General features: G+C 48.0%; 1 protein-coding gene across 4 annotated transcripts in view; it reads left to right on the plus strand.

Annotated features, from left to right (window-relative positions):
- The first annotated feature begins 856 nt into the window (after positions 1 to 856).
- The window catches only part of BCL11A (BCL11 transcription factor A), a 75,317-nt gene continuing 55,879 nt past the window's right edge, over positions 857 to 20,294 (plus strand). The window contains exons 1-2 of one of the 4 annotated variants that reach the window (XM_071740356.1): positions 857 to 2,262; positions 7,944 to 8,273. In XM_071740356.1, the coding sequence (XP_071596457.1) occupies positions 2,208 to 2,262; positions 7,944 to 8,273 (385 nt within the window). In that variant the 5' untranslated portion in view covers positions 857 to 2,207. The remainder of the gene's footprint in view (positions 2,263 to 7,943; positions 8,274 to 20,294) is intronic. The other 3 variants (XM_071740352.1, XM_071740351.1, XM_071740355.1) reach the window with 3 other exon arrangements.

Below are 20,294 nucleotides of genomic sequence, written 5' to 3' on the forward strand. Positions count from 1 at the left end.
ACTTTTTACATCGCAGCCACCTTGAAAAGCTTTATACGTGCTAATATGTATAAATCAAGTCCCATATATAAGTGTATATTTATATATAAAATCTGCCGTACACATACTTCCCTGTTCACACACGTTTCGCACAGGAACATGTGCACTCCTGCGTACGGCAGCCAGCTCTGAGAGGCGCCGTGAGCCCCAAACCCAGGAGTTCTTGTCACCAGCGGCTCGGTCCCCCCGCAAAGTCGCGCAGGATCGGGTTTGCCCGCCCTCCTACCTCCCACCCCTCGGCAGCTGAGGTGACCAGCCCAGCCGGGCTCGCCCCTTCCCGTGACTGAAGGAGGGGAGCGGGGGGAACTGAAACCGTCCCAACGCCGGAGCGATTCGCTCCGGGCCTCCGACAGCTCTGCCGGGCTCTTTCTGACAAGTCCCCCCGCCTCGGTTCCCGCGGAGGTGTCCGGGGCGATCCCGAGCTTTTCGCGCGTTAAAACCTTCCTGACAGCGGCGGGCTGCTCCTCGTCCCCCCGCTCTCTCCTCTCCTCCCGCAGGGCCGCTCGGTCTCTCCGCCTCCGTCCCGGGCACGGTTATATCCCCCTCGCACTCCTTCCGCAGACGCACTTTGCTCCAAAAAAACGCCCGTTCGCCTCCGGAGCGTTATTTCTACTGCAACCTGATCCCTTTTTCCCCGTACCGCCAGCCTCTGTCTGTCTCTCCCGTGTCTTTTCGGCGAAGTTGCAGTCGCCGCTGCCGCATCCTCCCAACTCCAGCCACTTCTCGGTGCTTCCCGCCGCCTCAGCTCTCTCCCCCTCCCCCGACACACACCCACCCCCCACCCAAAACCGCCCGCCCTCCCCCGGTGCCAGCCCGTCGCCGGCAGCTCAGCGTTTCGCTTTCGTTAAGAAGCCCGTGGCTGCGGGCAGGGCTCGGAGCGCTGCCGGCGGAGGGAGGGAAGGAGGCAGGGAGAGAAGGGGGCCGCGGGCTGGCGGGCGAAAGAAGCCCGAGGGGAAAGCTCGAAGGTCCCGCCGCCCTCTTCGCCCCGCTCCTGCGGCTTCTCCTCCCGTGACCGCCGCTTTCTAGCTGGCCGAGCTCCGTTCGCTTCTCCCCCCTGGCCCACCCTGCGGCAAGGAGAGCCCGGCGGGACAAGGCCAGGCGCTCCCCGCCGAAGTTTCCCGCGGTCCGGGACGAGCCTCCGCCGCCCCCCAACTCCCCGTGTGGCCGCCAAGGATGGGGCTCCGGTTCCTTGGAGGAGGGGACTCCGTGGCTTCGGGTGCGGGGGAAGTGGGGAAAGCCAGGAGACGGATGGGCCCCCCCCGTGCTTTTTGGGTGGTCTCCGGTCCTACCTGGCTTTCCCCAGCTCTCCCACGTCCTCGGCATATCCCGAGGCCAGCCTGCCCCGCAGCCCTCCCTGCCTGTCTTTCGCTTCATTGATGTATTTGCTTTTCCAGCGGGGGTGTGCGAGCGTGTGCTGCTGCCGCTGCCTGCACGCCTTCTCTCGCTTTCTCTCTCCCTTTCCTCCCTTCTTTCTCCCCGTGCGCCTGTTTAATTCCACCCCCCCCTCTCACCCCTCTCCCGCCTCCCCTCCCGCGCCCGCTCCTCCACGGCCACTCGCGGGTCCGGCCGCCGCCCCCTCCGCCCCCAGCTCCCTCCCCCCCCCCCAGCTCCGTTCGGAAGCGTGCGCCGGGCGACCGGTGCACCCCCTCCCGCCGCGCCCCCTCCCCTCTCCCCCCTGCGATCACTGTCCATTGGCTTGTCCTGCTCTCTTTTTCATGTCCAGCCCCTGATGAGTGTCCATTGGTGTTGCCTTCGCCTTCCCTCCTCCCCTCTCCCCGGCTTGCCCTGCCCATGTTTTGTATGTCTCTGTCCATCCAGGCTCCTGACGTTCAAGTTCGCAGGGACGTCACGTCCGCACTTGAACTTGCAGCTCAGGGGGGCTTTTGCCATTTTTTTCATCTCTCTCTCTCTCTCCTTCTCTCTCTCCCTCTCTCTCCCTCTCTCTCCCTCTTTTTTTTTCCTTGCACAAAAAAAAAAAAAAAAAAAAAAAGCCATGACTGCTATCCCACAATTCATCTTCCCTGCGCCATCTTTGTATTATTTCTAATTTATTTTGGATGTCAAAAGACATTGATGAAGATATTTTCTCTGGAGTCTCCTTCCTCTCTAACCCGTCTCTCCCGATGTGAACCGAGCGACTCACAAGCCACCGAAGCCACCAACCCACCATGTCGCGCCGCAAGCAAGGCAAACCCCAGCACTTAAGCAAACGGGAATTTTCACGTAAGTAACCCGGAGAGCAATTTATTTAATTTCTTATTCACTGATTTAATTTTTAATTTGAGTAAGAGGAAAAAAAAAAAAAAAAAAGTGAAAGCGAGTGAGCGAGTCGGGGGGAAAAAAATGAACTCGGCGCCGGCTCGGGATTCTCAGCATTCCGGTTAATTTCTTCCTCTCTAATTTAATCACCTTGATCACTTTTCGTCTCTTTCTCCCGTTGCCCCCCGCCCGCTGGCGCGCTCTCCCTGTGCCCCCGCTCCTCCGCTCTCTTCTCCCCGCTCCTCCCGCTTTCCCCGCTCGCTCTTTGGCGGCAAAGAGCGGCGGCTCTCGCACCGGCAGAGGTACGGGGCTGCCCGGGGGGGGGAACAACCGGCCGAAAGTGTAAAGAAATTCCTCCGGGAGCGGCGAGCTGGATGGCGGACACCTTGAGCAGGCGAACGAGAGCTACGGGCCAGCGGAGCGGGGAGAAAAGTCTCGGTGGCCGGAGACTCTCCGCTACCGGTGGCTTCGCCTCGGCCACCCTCTCGGGGAGGGGGGGCGAGGGGGGAGGGGGGGGGGGGGCGAGAATGCGAGCTAAACCGAGCTGCCTCGCTTTTGTTTCCGTCGCCGGGTGGTCGTGCCTCCCGACCCCCCGCTCCTCGGACCGGCGCTTTGCGGGGCTTCGCCGCCCCGACCTCGCCCCGCGCCCGCCCCGGCTGGGACCGGGGGGGCGGCACCGGGCGGCGAGGGAGCCGAGCCGAGCCGAGCCGGGAGGGATTCCCTCCTCGCCCTCTCGCTTCGCGTTTCTCCCGCTCGCTTACTATTTTTTGGAAGATTTTCAAAAAAGAAAAAAAAAAAAAAAAAAAGTGGAAGTGGATTTTGATTGGGAAAAATCTCGTGTCTGAATGTTTACAAGCACCGCGTGTGCGGGGAGCCTCCTGCCAACAAACACAGGCGAGAGCGAGCCCGGGCTCAGCACACACACACGCTCACACACACACGCTCGCACCCTCACACCCCTCGAACGGTCCTTCCTCGCCGCCTATTTCAACCCCAAACCAAATACACTCTCCCCAAGAGAGGGAAAAATACTCAACTAAACAACAAACACAAACCCCGAGCCCCACCGCACCGTTCGCAACAAAAACTCTCCGACTCCCTCCCTCCAGCCGCCACCACACACACCAGGGCTAGATGCGAGATAAGCGGGAGCGCTCTTTGCACAACAAAAGGCAACTCGAGCTGGAAAGGTTTTGGGCGAGGGGGGTGGGAAGTAAGGGGAAAAAAAAATCCCCTTTTCCTTGGGGTGAGCTTCTGGGGGAAGTGGAAACGCTGCATGCTTCTTCTCGTTTCTCCCCCCCCCCCTCCCCTTTTATTTCTTTTTCTTTCTTTCCTTCTTTCCCTCATTACTCGGAGGGTTTTGTTCCCTCTCAAGGATGGCAGAAAACCCAGGGCGATTTCTTCTTGCCAGCAATCCCCGTCTTCTCTTCACTTTCGCGAAAAAAACCAAAACCAAACAAACCAAACAGCACCAAAACCCAAAAACTTCACGCTGCAATTTCTCTCCCCTTACGGCTGCACAGATTTCCAGCCAGGTTCGCACATGGAGCCTCTGCCGACCTGGCTTTTTGCAGCGGGTACTGGAGCTCAAAAGTTTTCCCTAAAACTCGAGGGGGAAGGGAGTCGGGGATTCAGTCCCTCTCCCCGCCTCCCATCGTTTTCTTCCTCTCCCCCCCAGCAATTTTCGGGGCTTTTAAAAATTTTTTTTTCTTTAGCTTGCCCGGCACTGCATTGGGGTAGGGGTTGCAACATGAACGGTTTATAGGGGTGCCACCCCCCCTCCCGAAATGAGGTATGGGAGGGGATGGGGTGGTCATTTCCTCGCGCCGGGATGCCCAAGTAGTACCGGGAATGGAGAAAGGGGGATGATGAGGGGGAGGGTGGGGGGGTAGATATTAGGTGGCTCCTACTTGCCCTCGGGGGTAAGCGGAGACGGGCGGCATCCCCGCGGCTCCTTTTCCCTCGGATACCCGCGGGCCGGCGCGGAGTTTCCGCACGTGTAGGGCGGGAGCGGCGGCAGGGACGGGGCTGGGAGAGGAGGAGGAGGCGGGGGGGGGGGGGGCTCCGTCAAGCGAGAGCCGCCCCGGGGATAGAAGGGGGAGTAGGGAGGGGTGGGCCGGAGAGATGGAGAAGGGAAGGGGGGGAGGGAAGGGAGGCCGGGCCGGGGGAGCGGAGAGCCGGGGGGATGCGGAGCCTGCCCGTGTTTGACGCTAGGAGGCACAGCGAGATCAAACAACCGGGGCAGCCCCGCGAACTTGAACCTGGCCCTGGCTCCTCCGCTGCCGGCCGGCCGGCGGGAGGGGGAGGGCGGCCCAGCTCCCTCTCCTCCATCTCTTCTCCTTCCCCCCCCCACCCCCCTCCCCTCCTTTCTTCTTTGTTCTTAATTTTTGTGCGGAGTTTAGTTTGCTTGCTGCGGGTGATGCTCGCTTTCCCCCCCTCCCCGGGTTCCCCCCCGCCATTGTACACCCGAAGTCGTCCCCCCCCTTTTTCCTTGCAGCGCATAATCACAGGACACTAATTTGGGATTAAACATCCCCCTCTCTGTTCTTCCTTCGGGGCACGGTGCGGGGAAATACCTCGGCAGCGCGGATGCACTGGTGTCCAGCACCGTACCGTGGCATCTCCCACTCCCCCCCCTCCCCTCGTCCCCATCACCCCACGGTACCTCCAAATCCATCCCGCTTCTCCCGCAGAGGCGTTGCCGTTGTTTTGGTGGCTGGGAACGGGGAAGGGGGTGTGGGGGGGGTAAACTGAAAAGATATGTTGGTGGAAGGGCAATTTGCATGAAAAATAGGGACGGTTGATTAGGGACCCAAGCAGGGAATTTTCATTGCCCCAGAATTAAAAGACTATATCCTGCAAATCGGTGGTGAGACCAGGTGAATTGTATTTTGGCGTTTTCTTTATAAATCCGGTGTTTTATATTTTAGTTTTAAAAGTATCAGGAATAATAAGAAAACCATATTTTTGATGGCTGTACCTCCATCAGGAGCACAATGTTTTGCAGTGAGCACAGTGCCAGCTGAATTTCATACATTAGAATATAATTCTTGTTAATTAGCAATAATTTACGTTAAGAGCATAGAAAATGTTGAGGTTACAGGTTTTATATCTGTACATTTGATCATCTTGTTATTTTCAAGAACTTTGCCTCCTATAAAATTAATTAGGTGAAATGTGGAGGTGTAATCAGCAACCTCTGAATTACCACTTCATTTCCTGGTTTTGATTGTAAATCAACACAGTCGGTGCAGACTTTAGCAAAGTCTTATTTTTGTTTAGCGCTACTTTTAACTGTCTGGTGTGGAAGCAGCGGGTTACCTTCCCCTGCTAAATAATACTGACAGCGTCAGAAAGGAATCAGGCCGCGAGAAAACATTCTAGTTGAGTAATGATTATGCAGAGCTCCTTGCTAAGCTAGTTGTAAGGGGAATACGGGTTATTTTGTGTCTTTTTGCTGCGGAGAGCTGGTGAGCTAGAAGTTTGATTCGCAAAATACCTTTGTCTGCGGCGTGCAGTGAGCTACTGGTGGAATTAGTCCTGCCATAATTTATTCCCTTGGTCTGAACGCAGGGAACGGCTGGGGAGAAAAAAAAAAAAAAACGCCATGCCCGGCAATCCCACAGAAACACCCTGCTCCTCTCCCGGCTTCCCGAGGAGCATGAAATGCACGTTGTGCCTCTTGTCTTGTCGGTCTGTAAGTTTAGAAGAAAACCCCAGCGATTAAGACGTTGTTTTTATTAATACAAATGTAACCTTCATATTCCTGTGGTTGACCTTACGTTAAATTAGAAGTAGTACTAGAGGCAATAAATGATGGGCTGGATCCCAGTGTCCTAGTTGGAGCCGAGGTACGGCAAGGTAGTGTGCTCTTTCAATATTATTTTACGCAGCACAACTGGGAGCTACTCCAGATCTTCCTCCTCAATATTCAGCCTAGGTAGGGTTGAAATAAATTTAACCTGAGTTCACTGGATTTTTGCACTTTATCAAAATCAGTTCCAATATTGCGCAGTCAAATTAAAATCTATTTTTTGATTCTCTGTGGCTTTAAGTTCATTAAATGTGAAATTGGCAGCCAGCTAAAGAAGGTCAGGATGATTAACTGTTTAGGAGTTGTATTCTGTCTCACTTGCATTACCTGCCAGTGTTTTGAGGTGGGTTGTATTTGTAGTACCCTTTCCTCCTTCTCACTACTCTTAGCCTGCCTGTTGTCTTGCGCAGGTAGAGGGATACCAGCAGGCTGCTGGTATTTAGTCTTTTTTTTTTTTTTTTTTTTTTTTTTTCCTCATGAAAGGCAGTAGTGATAGAGACCACACAGAGATTGCCAAGGTATTCTCTGCAAACTTAACAAAAAAAAAAAAAAAAAAAAAAAGCGCCATCAAAAAAGAGCAGCGTCTGCCTCGTTAGAGCATCCACTGATGATTCTGAGAGCAGAAATAGCCTCATAATGAAGCTTTTTGGAGCTCATTCAGAAAATTTGTCAACTTTGACAACATTAGGCAAGGTATTTTGAGTTTAAAGAAGGCAGTTCTCACTGCTGGGAGGAAATGTGGCAGTTGCTTGGCCATGATGATTTGTAGGTTCTGAGAGCTGCCGCCAGTGCTAACATGTTAGAGATAATTTAGGCATTCCTTTATTTTAGGATAAAAAAGGGAAAATGACTAATTGCCTTGCTTACTCAAGTACTGAAAAATATCCCGTCTAGCTAACATCTCTGGGTGGACTTGATCATGAATTTGATATTTACTTGAATCCTGAGGAGTAAGTAGCTGAAAAGTAAGAGGTGTCTCTCCCCCGGCCCTGCAGGCATTTCTGCTGCACTCTCATTTTATAATTTCAGTTTCTGCCATTTATTTATTTATTTGCCTCGTCCCTTCCCTCCCCCACAAATAACTCCTGGATTTTGAATTTTTAAATTGGAAGCTGCAAGCAGGCAGATGGGGTAGTGACACAGATACATACGTATACATCTTCGTGTGTGGTATAAGGGGCTATGCGTGCCCCGTGGTTTGGTGCCTGGGTGTGTGCGGCTGTGCGGTATGGCTTTCCCTCTCCTGTTCTACACACATGGGTGCTACCTGCACAACCTGTGTAGGGGATGTGCAATATCTTGATGTTGAAACACCTTTTGTCTGCGCCTGTGTAGTTCATGCTTCTGAATTTTAGAAAGTGGGTCTGCCCCCCCCCTCCCCATGTGTGCTTGAGAGTGTGCAGTCCTTTTAGCCTTGAATTCACGTGCATAAATAATACATCTGGCAATGAAACACCGTATTTGCTTCTCTCTGTAGTATCGCAGGAGTTTTGCACTGCATTCTTTCAGCCCATTCGTTTAATATTACCACCGAATCATTCAGTCAAGTCTGAAATTTGTCCTCGTGTGGGAACACAGAGACAGTTGCAGTGCTCGCTGAGTTCTGCATGCTACAACTGCTCCTGCAAAACCTCTTCCCTGTAACTGATGAATTCATCTCCTCGCTGCCATGCTAACAGCCGTGTTGCATGGGTCTAGTTGGGGGGGAGCGGGGGGACGTGGGGAGCAGGGTGTAATAATCATGAAGAGGGGGCTCGGTGCGTTCCTCCCCCTGTGCCTGGTGCCTTATCTAAGAGCTCTAATGCTTCTCCTTTTGTTTCTCAAACTGCAGCCGAACCTCTTGAAGCCATTCTCACTGATGACGAACCTGAACATGGCACATTGGGAGCTCCGGAAGGGGACCACGACCTCCTCACTTGTGGCCAGTGTCAGATGAACTTCCCGTTGGGGGACATTCTTATTTTTATTGAGCACAAACGGAAACAATGCAATGGCAGTCTCTGCTTAGAGAAGGCTGTGGATAAGCCACCTTCACCCTCACCAAGTGAGCTGAAAAAAGCGTCCAATCCCGTGGAGGTTGGCATCCAGGTTACGCCAGAGGATGACGATTGTTTATCAACGTCATCTAGAGGAATTTGCCCTAAACAGGAACATATAGCAGGTAAATTAAAGCAAGGAGAAGTGTTTGCGAGTTCGTTTCCGTTTCAGTCGCAACGTAGCGTGTTCTCGCAGTTGTAAACTGCCCGTGTCTGTCTCTGTTCTGCTCGCTGTGACGGCCGACGCGTTAAATACCCTGCCTTGGGTTTGTGGCCAGCGCAGGACCGGTGTTTGCTGGTGCCTGCGCAGAGGCAGGATCAACAGGCACGTGCCCTGCCAGCCGGTATTCCTGACGGTATTGTTTGAGGCTGCTCTCCTGATTTGCCTGCATTGTAGTCACCGTCTCCCGGTGTCTCGCCGGCCCTGGCTCTGCGGGAGGAGATTTCAGAGCCTGCCGGGCGCGATAAAGCGAGGAGCTTTCGAGTCTTTGGCAAAGTCAGGGGTGAAAGAGTTAACCAAGCGTCAGCCAGCCTTGGTTCCATATTGGCTGTCAGCGTATGGACTGTAATTAAACACAGCCCCATGGCAAAGTGACACCACCGACCTTGACTTTAAGATGCCATTTTCGACTGGCCAGGCCAGAGTAGAGAGGGCAGTTGCTGAAGCGCACAGACACGCTTATTCGAAAAGTTTAAGGGCATGTTGGAAATTTCAAAAGGTTGGTTTGACAGGAAAGGCCGCTCTCTGCAGCCTGCCTCCTCAGCCAAATGATAAATGCTTCGCTGTGCTCTCCCTTGTCTCTGATGTGGTTTTGACAGATGTATCTTGATTTTGTTTGTGGTTTACACAACCACATGTCAGCTGTACAAATGTCCAAGGCAGATCTCTGTTTTGTGCAGCAAACAATATGAAATGCAATTTTTTTTAAAAATAGGGTAAATAATTCAATTTTTTAGCTTTTTTTTTTTTTTTTACATTGGAAGGCCATTTACTGGTGCAGATATTTTCACAAAGGAGGTTAAAAAATTTGGGCATATTACATGAAAGAAAATCCCAGAGCTCTGGGAGTGTAGCTTGCTTTTAAAATCCTGCTAGTAAACGAGTGCTGAGCGTTGCAAATCACTTCAAACTCCTCCAGTACTACCAGTTGAAAAAGGCGAGACCACAGCATATCTAAACCAACAAATGCCTGAACCAGTTTCAAACCCCTTTTCATGGTGGCATTTGGGATGTGGCTCATTTTGGGGAGCCCACAGGACCGCTTGGGGGTTGTCAGAGGCGCAGTAGTACATCATCACATGATGTGCTGGAGCTTGTCTTGGGCTTGCTTTGGCCAGAAAGTTAAACCATAATAGGGCAGTAGGAATGCTGAGAGGTTCAGAGTGATAAGTCCCGCAGCCTCCTTGGCCTCCAGACTGGCCAGCAAATTGTGCTGGAAAGCTATGGTTTTGGGGGTGGCAGTGAATTTGTATCAGCGTGTCTGCCCGTGCATGTGTGTGTCTGCAAAGCAGTGCGCGTACGCATGCATACGTCATGCAAATAGTCATATACTGTTTCTGGTGAATACTGGATATTATTTCAAATACATGTATGTGAATGTACATATACATATATTTAAAAAGAAACAGTCTTCAGCAACTGCTAAACTACATTTTCAGAAACCCCGATGACTGCATATATTGCACTTCCCAGCCCAGAGATGTTAAAGGTGTTTTGGGTTTTTTTTCTTCTTGTGTTTTATTTTTTCTCTGTGTGGTAGAGGGGGCAGTGCCCATTTCCATGTGCTGCCTGCAGTCTGACGGAAAACGAGCAGCAGCGTAGGGCTTGATTAATGAGGTAGGAACCCAGCGGAAGGGATTTGTAGTTTTCTGAGCTCTGAAGCCATACTAAATCACCAAATATGGAGGAGCAGCAGTATGATGTAACTCTGTATTTACGTACGGCGCCGCTCGGTTGAAAAGACAAAACACAGTATCTGTCAAGCAGGAATTAAACCCGCTTCTCATTGCCCTGGTCCCAAATAGTTCCCTAGGCTGGGGGGATGGCCACGGTGGGGGAACTCCTCAGCTGGGGGCTTTGGTCTGGCACTCGTTTGTCACAGGGGACGCAGCGAGCCAAATCCTGCTTTGAGAAGGTACAGGTGATGAGGCGAGCAGGATCTGGCCTTGCACGATGGTCATGGGGCTGTTAATTCAGAAAAGGTTGTGGTTTCACCTGGCTTTCCATGGTTCGGTGAGCCAAGGGAGAGTGATGCGTCAGGAGAGGTGCACATCAGCAGGCGCCTGATCCTGCTTGCTGTTCCATGTAGGGGAAACCTTTGCTTGCAGGTGGGGCTGGCTGGAAGTGGGCACAAGTCTGTGGTGCAAGTCATGAGAACTGTTGTGAGTAGAGACTGAGCTGCAGTTGTCCAGACACTCCTGCCTCTGGTTTTCTTTGCAATAGTGTGCAGATGTGCCTGTGGACAAGAGATCCAAGAGTTCAGGTCCAGGATGGAGCTGATGGGGTCTCCTGCTTGTTCCCGTTGGTGGGAAATGCAGTTGGGCTGTGAGGAATAAAGATTACCAGGAGTTAGGGGCCGTGCACTGTTTCCCCTTGGCTTCATGTTTACATCTGTCCTTTTACTTGAGTGAGTTTAGCTTCTTTGTATCCCAAAGAAGTGCTTGAGTGACCCATAACCAGGAGTTTGTGGGGTCTGGCAGTAAAATGAACACTGAGAGTGCTGGAGTGAGCTGTGGAGTTCAGGTTTCTAGAAGGCCCCAGCAGTGAACATCAGGCTCTTCAGGTTCTGGTATTTTATTTCTGATTTTTCTGTGAGGATGCAAAATGCAGAAAGGTATGAATGTGTAATTAAGAAAAAATAGAAAGACAGAGGCTGCCTTTGCAAAATACGCAGGAACTGAGGGAGCTGATTCTTTCTGGTAAGAGATGGGGAAATACACATTCAGTAGCAATATACAAATGCCCCTGATTAGTTGTTAGGCTCAAAGAGGTGTTACAGGTTAGCTTTGGCTAGAGAGCTGCTCTAAGAGGTATTACAGGTTAGCTGTGGCTAGAGAGGTGCTCTAGGATAGCTCTGGGTACAGCATGTGCTCTGTCTACAGTTCAGTAGGCAGTAACTTGGCGTATTACAGTAAAAGATCATCTTAAGATAAGTGATGGTTAAGGATCTGCTTATCTGAAGGCGAGGATGGAGGCAGCCAGTCTTTCAAATGCAGGGATAAACAAGGTCTGTTTTAACCTTCCATAGGCTGCTCTTTATCCTCACCGTTTTCCAGGCACGAGGATGATTCTGAGAGCTGCTATGTACAAGTGCAACCTGTGCCGTGGCTGTGAGATCCATCGAGGTGGCAGGCATGTGTACCTGTCTCTTCCGTGTGGCTGGCTGCCTGCACGGGGCTTTGACTCACTATAAAATTTTGAGTGCTAATCCAGCGGCATAGCTGGAATGTCATAAATTTAACTGAAAATTAATAGGATATGTTGTGTGGGTCCAATGAGGCAGGTTTCATCAATATGTATGTCGAAGCCTCACCACCAGATACCGGCAGCCTGTGATTTGCAGTGAGTGCTACGGCAGGGCTGTAGTTACCCACTCTCATATTTTACAATAGGGGGAAATATTAAGTGAAGTATCTAGAGATCAGTGAATGTAAAATTGCTGTTCACTTATCGAAAAGGCCAAAGAAATATTTATCGTCTGCCAGTGTCAGATTTTAGCATTTTGATTGTTGAATGTATAAATCCGAGGGAATTAATGAAAGGCTTCTTTTTGGGGTGAGAAAGGCGCTCCAATGTTACTTGGATTCAGTTGGAAGAACACTTTAGAGTACTGCTGCATATTCCCCTTTATAATGCTGAGTGTGTGTCTGCAGATGCTGTATTTACTGTTCAAAGAAAGAAGGAGGAGGGAAGGTCATTTTTACTGCTCCAATCCTTTATTCTCAAGCTGCTTGTGGCATTCAAATAAAATGTGTGGAAAAATAAGAAAAACCTCTGTCTGCAGTAATTGGGGAAAGGTGGACATAGTTTGGTACTAGATTTTGGATCAAATATATTTGATTATTACAGTTCTCAGGAGGGAATGTCTTTGAGTAGTCATTACACTGCAGAAATTTTCTTGGGCTCTTAGTAGTTGTTGTCATTATAATTCTGTAGGCTGTAAATTGCCAGTCCTTATATTTTGTTTTGTTCTGGAGAAAAAAAAAATATTATTGACACCTGCATTGTGTACTTCATGTTGGATCTGGACAATAAGACAAGAAATCATAAAAAGGGAAGGAAAAAAGGAAATATGGAAGTATTTTAGAGTAAAATTCTTGTCTCTTTTCCCCGTGAAAAGAACCAGAGAGCACAGGCTGGGTAAAACAGTGGCAGGCAGGCCGGAGTAGTGAGGATGCTATCCAAAAGCTCTTGCTCCTGAGTTTTGGAGCCCTGTGTACGAGCTGTATTTGTAAATAAGACAGAGAAAGGTTGTGAACCGGCAGCTTGGCTGTTTTGTCGAAGTACAATGTCAAAGAAACTCTTTCTAAGACAAATTGTAAGTAGAAGTGTCACGATGATTGCATGATTGAGCTCCAGAAGTGTCTTGCAATTGTTGGCATTGTCAGAAGACTTTTGAAAGCTTAATTAAAGGCGGTGGCCTGTGTGGCTGTGAAATTTACTTCGGGGAGGGGGGAGAAATGAAAAAAATATAGTGGATCACAAAGTTGCTCTAATGCTGCTTGCGTGGGGAGATTGGGTAGAGTCAATAGTTTCTCTGCTTTCCCTGTTGCCTTTTATAAATAACAATTTTTGAAGCGGCAAACACGTGACACCAGTATCGTCCTTTGTATGAGGCAGAGATTGTGTTAGTTTGCCTAGTCCCTGCTGTTACAGACAGTTAATGTAAAAATGGCTTTTTATTGGAAACACAAATCTGAGTTCCCTCAAAGTGCAGAAGCAGGGTAGAAAGGGTAGAAAGTTTTCTTTCCTCTGCCTTGGCATGTTCCTTTCAGGGGAGCATCAGTATTTCAGTGCCCTGTATCTTTCTTTTTCTTTCTTTCTTCTTTTTTTTTTTTTTTTTTTTTTTTTTTTTTTTTTTTTTTTTTTTTTTTTTTTTTTTTATAATTTATTTTAATTTTTTAAATTTTTTTTTTAAATTTTGTTTTGTTTTCTTTTGTTTCCTGTGAATTAGATTTGGTTTAGAGGATGAGAAGGATGTTTTGCATTCTTTCTCCTATTGTATGGGGCATTTAATTGTGGAGCTCACCATTGGCTGAAACATCACTGCATCCAAAATGCTTGGGGTTGAAAAGCCAGCCCAGCACATGTTGAACTTCGTCTAGATCTGAAAAGGTGCATGTTCACATCACGTGCCTGGAGCTTTGAAAATAATGTGTGTAATAAACATAAGGCTCTGTGCAGCGAGTCCCGACAATGAGTGCTGGGTGATGGAAACTGAGGCAGGGAGTAAATTAAACACCTTCTAATTAGCCTGGTGAGAGAAATAAAGTCTTCTCTAAACATTCCCATAATTTGGTAATGCCTCTTTTAAAGAGGAGAAGGCCTATTAGCATCACCCCATTTTTTGTATATGCAACCCTCAGCCCACGAGCTCTTTCCTGTTTCATTCAAATAATAAAAATGATTAAAGAGGTTTGTGAGGCAGTGTCAGGCAACGGGAGTTAAGCCTCCAGTTGTTTGCCTGCACGCATCCTCATTACTGCAATTTTTGGACAAAATTCCCTTCAAGCTTTGGTCTGTTTTTATATCCAGTAGTACCAGCTTTGTGCAATAAAAGGTGTTTAGCATCAAGCTGGACACGGCCTGGCACATTGCCACTTAGTGGGGCTTTTTTGTTTGTTTGTTTGTTTGTTTTAGGTTTTTTTAGCTAATCGCTGAGGATCTCTCATTACCTTTCAGCTTGTTGTGATTTTGTTCAGGTAGTGGTGCTGCCAGTGATGTTGTGAATCCAAGGAGGTCATCTTTTCAGCCTGGCAGGTGTCTGAACTCAGCTTCCATCCATGAGGACTCTATTTTATGTGTCAGCTTCAGGGATATTGCAGAAGTTCATAAAATACGCCGAGCTCATATATTTTAATACATTAAGACCTATGGCCTGCTGGTCGCATGCCCCTAAAATTAACCATTGGTGGTTTTTTTTTTCTTCCCCTGGGCTAATGAACATATTTTATCTTGTTTTGTACAAATGCCCTCACTCCAGCCTGCCTCTTGTAACGTCTTGGATAGCAGGTTTGGGCCCACAACAGTTGATATCAGTACATTGGTTGCTTTGATTTATTACATACTTTTAAAAATCACAGCACGTTAATGGACCCACAAACTGCCTGAGTGGTCGGGATGATTTCTTTTCCATTTCGTAATGAATTTCCATGAAACACAGTTTGTGCTTTAGGGCTCTCACCCTTGGTAACAAGGACCAAACAGCACCCGCATGCTTAAATGCTTGCAGGGAGCTGGACCAGTGACTGTGGACCCTCATGGACAGGCAGACCAAGCCCTCACATTATTCAAAGCCTCCCGTGCTAATGCCAAACCCATTTGGAAGCCCATAAACATCCTCATCGTCTCCCTGACAGGGTTTAGTATGCAACGCATCCTGCGCGGAGTTTGTTTCCCAACCTTTATTGGCCAGCTGCACTCGTTGTGCATCTTTAAAATAATTCAGTGAGGTTTTTTGCTCTTTTTCCACAAGGGCTGTTAACTTGGTGGCTGCTCCCTGGCTCATTCTTCATTCGGAGGTGGCATTGCCTCGGGTTGGCAAGGGAAAGGTTTGCGATGTGGGGTGTGGTGAGGTCAGCCCCGATCCCAGCAGGGAATTTGTGTTCTTCATTTGCCTTTACAATCGGAGCACAGCTACTGTACCTCGGAGCAGCTCTCAGGTGTGAGCTCAGATGGGCGCATGTAAATGTCCTGTCAGATGCAACACAGGAATATTAATGTTTCCTCACCACCACGCTATAATAAAGCTGTACATGGCCAGCTTAATATGCAGCCAGGCTGGGGAATTGTCTAAAACTTCCATAGCCTAGTGTGAATGACAGCGGTGGAAAAAAAATACTCAATATGCCACAGTTTGCCTTCTTGTTTGCCTCTGACATAAAGCAAAATGAAAACATCCACTTCTTTCCTGCTTCGTTTAGAATAGGTGATCTCCCTCTGCAAAACTGGCTCGTAAGTAAGGAAAAAAAAAACAAAGTATGGAGCACAGTGCAGAATTATTTGCAGGACATTTAATGCCAGCCTGCTGGGGAGATATAATTTTTTCAAGTATCAGCAAACATTTATTTTTTTATAAGTGGGATGGTTTGCTTTGGTTTTAATTCATTTTTAGTATCTGGGTTTGGTGGAAACAAAGAAAATAGAGTCATCACAGAGAGGGGCTAGAGCTTCATTTGCCCCCCCAGGCTGCAGGCACAGTCCAAGGCTGCACATCCTCTTCACAAGAGTTTTCATTTGCATCCTTTTCTGGGTTAAAATCTAAAGCTCCATCCAAAGGTGTCTGTTTTTCAGTGTGGTGATGTTAGAGGATTTTTAATAATGTGCTCATTTCACTGAATCAACAGCTGTCTGGAGCGGTTGTAGTAAATCCACAAAGTGCACAAAGAAAAATACATACGTTTCCTCAAACAAAACACTTGAAACAAATCGGCTGCCAAAAAAAGCTGCTGAATTCTGGGTTTGCAGACAGTGCAACGAAGTGTTTCTTCTCTCTGCTCTCCCCGGGGGCCTCTCGCCGCTTGCCTGCTGCAATTCTGCTGGAACTTTTTACCTGAACAGGTTGCTGTTGAAAAAAACAATCCACCACTTTCACATATTTTATGGGTATGGAGCTCAGCTTGAGCTGAGTTTTTTGTGTTTTGTGCTGAATGGTAAGGCTGGAGCAAGAAGCAAAAACCAAATTATAACTGCATTACCGTCAAGGAAATGAGGCTTAATATCCCTGTGAAATAGCTGTCGAGGAGAAGCAGAGCTTCAACTCTGCCCTTCCAGGTAGGCGTTGGCAGGGTGAGGTCTTGAGGTCTGAAGCAGCCTTAGAGGGTGCTGAATTCACACCCTGAGCAGATGCTGTTGGAGGGAGACCTGGGGAACTTTGGTCAGTCAAAACCTGGGGCATTCTGTTTCCATCCTCCCACTGCTTTGCCTAAGTGCTGAACAATTACACCTACAATTTGATCTTAGCATCAGATAGAAAAACCTCTGCCTAAATAAACAATGGAATTACTGCTGAACAACAAAGGCTTAAAGAGGAGCCTTGCCTTCAGTAGTGGTATTGCTGTTGTTGTGGGTATTACTATTATTTTATTATTATTAATTATTGTTATTACTACTGTTTACTACTACTACTACTACTATTGCTACTACAACAACAGCAATTAAAATAAACACACATTATGGTTCCTCACTCCTCGGGAACTAAGTTTAATTCTGCATTCATTGCTCACTTAGTTGATTTAGAAGGCAGCAAAATATAAAATGCAAAAATAAAAATGTCCCCTCACCCCTTTCACCCCCTCAAATTCACAGCAATTAATTTGTCACCCGGTGTTACTTTGCTGCAGCAGCACAGCTGTTTTTTCTTTTTTGGACTTTGCATGAATCATCCGGGTTTCGTTGCATTTTAGCTACCGTGTTGTTTCTTTCTGGACTAAGAGAGAATGTATCAGAAGCAAAACTGTTGTGTTTCAGCCAGGGCTTTGCAAGCGCATCGAGCATTTGCTGTGTGAGGGTAGCCAGGGGCTTTCCCCCATGTTTTCTCTATTATCAGTGCTGATTTTCATGTTTAGGAAATAGTTGTAGTGCAAAGGGAAGCGGTAGCTGGGGAACCTTGTCCTCTTCGAGGAGGTAAACCACAGTGGGATGCCTTTGGAGAAAGAGAGTATTACCTCCCAGAAGATTATTTGGAGGCTATATTATTTTGTAATAAACTATAAATTGTCCTGTGTTAAAATTGTGTTACGTTAGAAAAAATCAATAAGAAAAAATTAAATTCTCATAAAGATACTCTTGGATCTTTGAAAACAACTGCTGTCCTTTTAACTAAAACATTTGAGGAGCTTCAAAGAGTATGTATTTCTTCTGATCTTAGAGCTGTGTGACTGGTAACAGGGAAAAGAAAAAACCTTATTCTACATACAAGTGGATTGCTTAACAAGTCAGCACAGACACATACTTGTTTGTACAATAGAGATAAAAATTCCTGTATAAAAATAATTCAGTTGCTGACAGCAGGCATTGTGCTGGGGCTGCCTCTTTTGTGTTGGCCGGGGGTCAGGGACCACGGCTCCCACTTTCTGCTGGGGGAAGGCTGTCACGATCGCTTGCTGGAGCCTGGAAATAAGTTAATTGCTTTATTTTAAGGAATACTCGGAGCCCAGCGGTGTGGTTTTTACATCCATATGCCATCTCCGGAAGCATCAAAAAGAAGGGGGGAGATTTCTCCCAATGGGGGAGATAATTTGGAGGCAGTTTGAGAGACACGGCCTTCAACAGCTCAGTGACCTGGCTGTAGTTTCTTAACTTTTGTTTTAAATCTAATTCTGACGCTGTCACATCCCATATTGGCCCTCCTGAACTGTTCCCGTGTGAAGTAATGCTGGTATTGGGGGAACCTGTGAAAATGGGGGACCAGTGGCTGATGTGAATGTTTTCTGGGGTGCTGTGCTGGGTCTTGTTCTCTCGAAGAGATGTTAAAAATGCAGGGTGTTAGCACAGACTCGGGCATCGTCCTTTTTGCTCTGCAGGTTAAGATAAGCCCTGAAGCTGGTCAAGGCTGGGGAGGTGGGAAAAGAACTTATTTCAACCTTCATCCATCCATCCATCCATCCATCCATCCATCCATCCATCCATCCATCCTTCAAAACCAGGGAGACAGGCAGCACAGCCTTCTTGCCCCAGCCTCCGGGAGGTCGCTAGCAAAACCGGGCTCCCCTCCTCGGCACCCTTCCCTTCGGGATGCCGCTGGAGCAGCTGGCAGGATCAGGCCCCGGCAGGGCTGACTGTGAGCGGAGCCAAGTTTCTGAGCAGTCGCCGGCTCCGAGCCATCCCCCCGCAAACTCTCGCTCCGTCTCAGTCTCAGCGGCGGCAGCGGCTTCGCTCCCTGAGAGCAAAGCGACTTTCTCGGTGGCACGCTCCGGCGCGGAGATCTTTTCATCCCTCCTTTTTGAAATGCGGCGAGTCCCCTAAAATTAATGCTGCTGCACTTTGATGAAAATAATGTTTTTATAATACATTTGCTGTTTACACGGAAGATGTGACTTCAGGGGAAAAAGGCTTTTTTGGAGGGTGGCGGAAATCTTGTTAATCTGCTCTCAGAGAGCGGCACACAATACTGCCTATGAGCAAGTCTGTGCTGCTTTTGATAAATTACCATGTTTAGAGATAGGTTTGGCTCTTAAGGGCTTAGTTTTCTGAACAAAGTCCATAACAATGTTTTCTGCCTCTGTGTGTCTCCAGCCCCTTTGGCTTGACTCGGAGCCCTGTGTTTAGTTGAAGCTCGGGTCTGGAAGATATAACAATTTTGCATTAAAAAATAAGGAAATCACAGGAAGAAAAACCCTTTTGCTTTTTGGATGAATCTTACTGATAATTTGCTAAAGCTCATTTGAATTTTAAGCACTTCTTTAATCTTCAAAGGCTAAATTGCTTTATGAATATGCATGGTGTGGGCAGACTTTAGTTCATTACCTAGTTGTAAATTCTAATGACCATTAGGTCCTTGCAGTAATTGCGAATTGTTTTGCATTTTTGATTGGCCTATTAACATGTGCATTCGGCACACATCAGGCCAGCCTGTCAGGCTGCTGAAGGAGAAAAAAAAGGTGAAAATTGTTTTATAGCACCAAGATTCTTAGATTTTCAATCTTGGAAAATTGATGATGTAAAAAAATTAAAGCGGTGTTTTTTCTTCTCAAGATTGAAAGTTCACCAAGAGATTTGACATATTTAATTTACATGATGACTTTGCACTCCTTCATTAATGCAATTTGCATATGAAGCTGTTGTTAATCACTTTTGATCATGTTTTGTGTATTAGCTGCCTCAGTGGCTCTTCTCCCTCAGATGCTCCAGTAGAAAGCAGCAAAATGATGCATCTTCTTGCCAAGTTTCCTTTAGTGAATTGAGAAATTAGTAGTCTAACCTTGAGTAATTAAATATGTTCTATCAGTTCTCTTTTAATGTTAAGTACACTTGGTTGCAAGTGTAGAAGGAAATTGTTCCCATTTGGGGGAGACATTCCTTTAAAAAAAAAAAAGATTTCTGTATGTAGAGATAGAAAAGGATTATTTTCTGTGATCTGGAGTTGTCTGGGTAGAGGGGAGAGGTGACGGCAGGGCAGGACATGGCAGGGCAGGACACGGCAGGGCCCAGGCTCTTCTTTGCATGACTGGCCTTGAGGACACCTGGGCCTGATCCTACAAAAACATATGTGTGCAAAGCAGCTGTTGGTGTTTGGGTGGTGGTTTTGTGTTTGGGGGATGCTTGCACCGGGGAGGGAGTGCCCTGTTTGTAGGAGCAAGTCATGCTGCTGGCGTTGCTCCTCTTCCAGTCAAGTCCTGCAGTTGCCTCACTGCAAGGAAGGGTCTTTTTCTCCTGCCTGCCTGGGCAAGGCACTCATCGTCCAACCCATGTTCCGAGCTGGGAGGGGAAACTGGGAGCAGCCTGGTTGGAAGCCTGCCCGGCTCTCGTAACCTGCCTGGGCATCTGCTGGAGGCCATCCACCACCCCTTCTGCCTGGTTGGGCCTTGGCACTTGGGTGTCTGTGTCCACCAGCCCTTGTGCCAGCAGAACCATGGTTCTTGGCTGCAGGATTGGGCCCTCGCCTTTGCTTTGTCCCTTCAGTTGTCCGTCTTAGGTAACTGATGCTCAGCTTTGGTTTGAGAGTTTATCTCCAGGTAAGAAGATGAATCAGAAGAGTGAAATGGATACTCTGATTAAAGGAAGTGCTTAATGAAAGAAAAAAAAAAGTAAAGGGAAAATGACCATTCTGTAAGGAACAGAAGTATAGTTCTAACCTTGATGGAGACCTACTGCTGCCTGTCCATGACTTCCACCCCATACCATGCTAAAAGCATGGCTCAGTTCAAAGTTGTTAATATTCAGCTAGGAAACAGTATCCAGAACACAAATAAATTATTAAGTGCAT

The sequence above is a fragment of the Heliangelus exortis genome, chromosome 3 (assembly GCF_036169615.1).
Source record: "Heliangelus exortis chromosome 3, bHelExo1.hap1, whole genome shotgun sequence".
In the NCBI taxonomy this organism is placed as follows: domain Eukaryota; kingdom Metazoa; phylum Chordata; class Aves; order Apodiformes; family Trochilidae; genus Heliangelus; species Heliangelus exortis.